Source organism: Arachis duranensis, chromosome 1 (assembly GCF_000817695.3).
Source record: "Arachis duranensis cultivar V14167 chromosome 1, aradu.V14167.gnm2.J7QH, whole genome shotgun sequence".
Lineage (NCBI taxonomy): Eukaryota > Viridiplantae > Streptophyta > Magnoliopsida > Fabales > Fabaceae > Arachis > Arachis duranensis.
Genome location: NC_029772.3, coordinates 87,619,628 through 87,625,430, shown reverse-complemented (window position 1 = coordinate 87,625,430; position 5,803 = coordinate 87,619,628). Strand labels below are relative to the sequence as shown.

The 5,803-nt window shown below is 35.0% G+C and overlaps 1 protein-coding gene across 1 annotated transcript; it reads right to left on the bottom strand.

Moving 5' to 3' along the window:
* Nucleotides 1–313: 313 nt before the first annotated feature.
* On the bottom strand, nucleotides 314–4,078 carry LOC107495890 (uncharacterized). The gene is made up of 10 exons (XM_016117108.3): nucleotides 3,818–4,078; nucleotides 3,152–3,208; nucleotides 3,007–3,071; nucleotides 2,102–2,318; nucleotides 1,921–2,018; nucleotides 1,454–1,523; nucleotides 1,282–1,341; nucleotides 1,151–1,201; nucleotides 932–1,010; nucleotides 314–823 (listed from the first exon to the last, which is right to left on the bottom strand). The coding sequence occupies exons 1-10, from the start codon at nucleotides 3,899–3,901 to the stop codon at nucleotides 732–734; spliced, it is 873 nt and encodes a 290-aa protein (XP_015972594.1). The 5' UTR covers nucleotides 3,902–4,078; the 3' UTR covers nucleotides 314–731.
* Nucleotides 4,079–5,803: the final 1,725 nt, after the last annotated feature.

Genomic DNA, 5,803 nt, shown 5'->3' with positions numbered 1-5,803 from the left:
AGGTGGTGAAGCCAGCGAGCCGCGACTAGCCAGAGATCGGGAGGTAGCAAGGACAACAAGATGGCAAAGGGGAGGAGAGGTTGGACACATGCTAGCAGCATCAGCTGCGACGCAGTGATCCCCTTGTGCGAAGAAGACTTTAAGCGGCTGTGTTTTGAATGTGTGGGAGGTTTGGTGGGGGGGATTGAATTGGACAATTAGGGTTGGGATGAGGGATTGAGTTAAAAGTTAAAATTGGAAAAAAAAAAATTTTGACTACCTTTTGACGGTTAAAAATTTAACAGTAAGGATAGAACTGAAACTAGTTCAAACGTTAAGAACATAATTGAATCAAATTAAATATTAGAGGTAATTTAAAAAAATTTCGAAAATGTTAAGAGACAAATTATACTCCACCCAAAAAAACACAGTGGTAGCAATTGAATTCGCCATTCATAATTCATTGCCTTTCACTGTAAGTAACACGCATATAATAAAAGATGCTCTTATGTCATACCTCACATGTTTACAAACTCAAAACTACTCCCTATGTTGGGTAGCTGAACAAAGATGTGTCTTATACAGGACTGCATCCTCAATCTGATGAATTTAAATCCGATTCGATCACGTTACATTGAAGCAGAAGATTTTTACTCTCGAACACAATATTCTTTTGTTCTTTGACACTGGTAATAGTTCAAGCTCTGTTGGTGCACCGAATAAGAAGATTACGAATACAAGCAACAGATTATTCAAATGCTTTGGTTCATTGTTCCACCGTCTTCTATCTTCTTTCGCATTTTGTACTGTAAGGTAGCTGGTGCACAATCTAAAGGTGTTTCTCCTGAAAAAGAAAAAGCAGTTGATTAGGATTTGCAGCCGGGAGTTTTGTTACTTTCCACTGTTAAGAACAATAGGAACAATAATATCAAGAAAGGAGAGGATTAATTGCCTTGTGCATTTTTGTACTCCAGGCTCGCACCCGAATCCATGAGAATGAAAACTATATCAGTTTGATTGAAGACCGCAGCCTACAGATAATATTAAAATTACTATCCAATATCAAGAAAACTGGAAATCTGGAATATATTAATTCTGACGGTGAAAGGCACAATTACAAACAAGCAGAAGCACGCAAGCACAAACACACTATACACAGTAAGAGAGGTACCAAATGCAGTAACGATAGCCCTTGCTTGTCCCTGTAATTTGCATCCACACCCTGCACATTTTAGCATCCGTAAATACTTAATTCCAGAAAATGAACTATAACTGAAAGTATGTAATTTTAAAGTGAAAAACCTCATCAAGAAGTTTCTTGACAGCAGCTACGTCACCATTTTTTATTGCTTCTCTTAAACCCTGAGAGAGAGCACTGTCTTCAGTTCAAAGTGACTTTCAATACCCAAGATTTTTTTTGCACAATGCAATAGCATAAGTGTAAACAACTTTTTTTGGGGGGAGGGGGAGTTACCACTCCATTGGCTCCATAATCGGTCTGGCTTCTCTCCGATGTCCCATTGGTTACATGACCAAAAGCAGAACTGCAATTTTACATTATAAATAATCAATAAGACAGCCATCAATCATTAGGAACAAAAAATCACCAGTTGAATACCATAGAGGCATAGACACATAAATTTCTACACGTTCATAGGCCTTTTCCTTTTTTAGTTGTTTTTTTTTTTCTCCCTTTGCTTATACAGTGGTTTTAGCTGATGGAGAATTCAGTTTTTAAAAAGAAATAGCTCCTAACAGTGATGGCCTGCTACAAGTTTTTAGTTATGTAGGTAGTAGACAATGCAAGGGTTAGAAAATAGAAACGCGATTTCTATCACTCTACATCGTCAGGTTTTGATTCACAACTACATAATTAAACTGTTAACATTCAAGACATACTTAGTGTCAGCAAAAGCAGTCTTTTGTCCAGCAGGTCCTTACCTAAACTTGCTAGATGAACTGGAGCTTCTATTTTTTGGAGCAGTATCTGCCTTCTTAGGTTTAGGATTTGATTCAGAGGTAATAGCCGGAGAGGATATCTTCCGTCACAAAGGATTAAAAAGAAAACATGAGCTTATGCACTGCAACAACAAAGGTACCCGATAACAATAAGAATTATTACCTGCCGAGGTTGTGCAGAAGAGGAAGGTGTGGGAGCCTCAGACTCACAAATGCAAAGAGGCATTCCACACATACACTCTTTAATGCCCAATGCAAGTGTACTCCCTGCAGTAGGAATGGCTTTTGGATCATCATTGGCATCGATATCTATTTTAGAAATTGTATCCGTTATGCTGTTCACTCCACCCGAAGAAGCCTGTCTTACACCATTCCCAGACCTGTGTCAAAGACACGACGGCATGTGTGGTATGTATGACTATCATATAATAGTGATCTCATTTAGAAAGCATCGTTATTATTACAAGAAGAGGAAATTAAAATGAAAACAGTATAGCATGGCTACATTGATAAAATTAATAAAGGGTCTCTTAAGGACCCCCTCTGTAATAACTTACACTCCTAACTTTATTCAATATTCTGCTCTCTTCCTAACGAGTTACTTCCTTAATTAAGGACATTCATATTGGCTTAAAATCACTAATTATGACGTTGAACTTGTTAACAAGTAACAGGCTAACAGCTCATATCCCACAGAACCTAACCTAAACACCAAGGTGTGATTGATATGACGTTTTGACTCAATCCAATACCCCCCGGGCAGCGCGTAACATAAAAGTAATAAAAAAGATGTTCAAGCGATCTCTGGAGCACTTCACAGACTAGAATACATTGAACCTACATGTTAAAAAGATAAAAACTATACAATCCAAGATATTAGCATATTTTATGATTTAGTATAGATCATAAGTCACACAGGTTCTCCTAACCATCTTTTCCTTGTAAGTGTTGACTATCAAACATGTTTTAAGAAATATGTATCTGATTTTTGTAGTCACATGATAATTCGGGAAAAAAATAAAATAAATGTAACATGCATACATTGAAACTTTAGACCAAGTAGTTTACCTTGAATTGTTGAAACAATCAGCACATACTCGGACACTTGAGTAAATGCCAAATTGAGGTAAAGCCTGCATAGTAAAGTATTGTTCTATGAAGTTCAAGGATACTACTAGAACAAGTATTTCACTCCCAAGAAAAAGTATCATACCATTTGATTTGATGAATGTTCATTGCACAAAGTTCTCCCACAGGATCGACAGTGATGCTGCATATACACCTCAAAGAAGCATACAGTCAGTTGCCAGGAGAAGATTTTTATTATAAACAGAATTTCGTGTGCATTGGGCTTGCAAATTAAAGCCATGTAAGACAAGCAGAATTTATACACAGCCACATAACACCGTACATTGAAGAGAAGTAGTTCGCCAACATTTTAAAAGAGGATGATCACAGCATATTTAACATGCAATGATTGTTTGACACAAGCTATGCACCATGAGCAATATCATAGTCAATACAAATTCTTTAAGGCTCCTTCTGTAAGTAAAATTAAACAGTTTGTAACAACTTTAGACTTTGTGCCATTTTCACAACAAATGGACTGGATCTTAAATAACCATTTAATCAAAACTGTTCGGAGTTGTGGTATTATTTACATTATGGCAAACATTAAAAGTTACTGAACATCGTTCAATGCACCTAAAAATTGATGTGAAATAATCGACCCTTCAACAATCATTAAAACAGGCAAGATCGCATCAATCGTTAAGAGATCCCCAAATGCAAATGGAATTGGTAAAAAAAAGTAAAATAAAATCTCAAATTAAGAATCTAAGACAGAACGTGAAGATATGATGGGAGGGATCTGAAGTACCCGTCTCCTGAAAGTGTTGAAACTGCAATTGCAGACAACACATCGCGCTGCTTCTTGGAATGAAGGTGGTTCTGTGGCTGACATGAAGATGCGTCTCTGTCCGAGCCCAATAGGGGTATCCGGGAATCTTTTCTTTAAGCCCTAAAATGGACAAAGCTACAAATTTTCTGTCTTGTCTGGTATTAATCCAAATGAATGAGCAAATTGCCCAGAATCAATTCATTTATTTAATTGAGGATTAATAAAATTTCTTGTTGCAGAGCTTATGGAGGATGACCATCATCTTAACTTTATCTAAATTGTTATTATTATTATTATTATTATTATTATTATTATTATTATTATTTTGGCGAATCATAAAATTGTGCCAGTTTTGGTGTATTTATTGATAAGGGCCCATTTAGTGTGTAATCTAATTTTATAAAAAATAATATTAGGAGGACCGAATACCAAAAAAGAATTATTGGGAGGACCGAAATCGTCGAATCCAGTCACCAAACCCAAATAAAGCGACGAATTGTGACTGTTCGAGAGAAAAAAAAAACGCGTATAGCGTTGAAAATGAAGGCCCAATTTGAAGGGCTTTTTTCGGAACTTCAAGAAAAGATGGGGGGAGCGCCAGGGCAGCCCAAGGGAGGAATTGCTAGGAAGAGAACAAGTATCCACCATCCACAATGCAGCTGACCAGGGGAAACACATGGCTGCTTGCTCCTGTCTCTTTCCTTCACGGATAAACCACAACAAAATAATTGGATGGCCAAGTGAAGTCATTTTCATATCTTCACTTACTAAAAAATTTACAAAGAGGGAGGAAGAGTTGTACGGATGATGTTCTAATCGGGAGTTCAGTAAACTTTTAAATTTAAAAGAGTAAAATAATATTGGTGATTCGTAATTTCATTAAATATAAAGAATACATTATTCCATTTTTAAATTATCCTAAATATATAAGTTAATTTATTTAATATTAATTTTAATTAATATTAGTGTTGATTGTATTAGTTAGTATTATTTGGAGACGGTTAATGCGTTAGAATTTATGAATATGTTTTGAAATAACTAAAAAATATTTGTAATTAGTTAAAATGTTAGAATATGTAGAGTAAAGTTTTTTAAAAATATTTAGAGTTAATATAAAATTGATGTAATTAGTTAAAATTTTAGATTTTTTGTGCTATAATTTTTTGTAATATATTTAGGCTTAATAGAAATAATTTATTAATAAGAGTGAATATCAAAAGTTGTAATTAATATTTTTTTTAAATAAGTTTACGAATGTTTAATAGTATGTTTACTAATATTAGTTAAAATATGTTTATTAAAAATTGTATTGGAAGACTCTGGTACGGGTTGTGAGATGGATCAGAGACTTGCGGGTCAGAATGATGGCCGGATCGTCTGACTGGAGCAATGAGGGTGGTACTTGTAAAGATATTCCAACGCTCAAGTTAGAATGGATTTGAGAGGTATAAAGTGTGAGGAATGAGTGACGTACCTGAGGGGCCTGGGGCTCCCTTTTATATAGGTGATGATAAGTATCTTATCTTATCTTATTTGGCTAAGATAAGGGATGTGTTTGAGTTTGAATGTTGGTTAGAGGGTCTAGTAGGCCGATTTGAGGTTCAAAGTGTGCCAAAATCTTTCCTTTTCTTCTTTTGAGTTTGTTTTGTATTTTTTGTTTCTTTTTTTCATTCATTTCCTACAAAATTAATCAAATCAAAGAGATTAAAGCAATATACAACTTAAGCACTAAAATACTCAATCATTAAGCATTACACATTAATTTCTTGTATAAAAAAGTATAGAAAACACAACATGATGCTCATGCATCACAACACCAAACTTAAACTTTGCTTGTCCTCAAGCAAATAAAGAATCATGCACTAAAGTTTGACAATCCAAGGTAAGAAGAGTAGCAATTTTAATGTTCATGATTGGCTAGTTTACTATGCATGCAACAATTACAAAAGAAATCAAATGATTGAT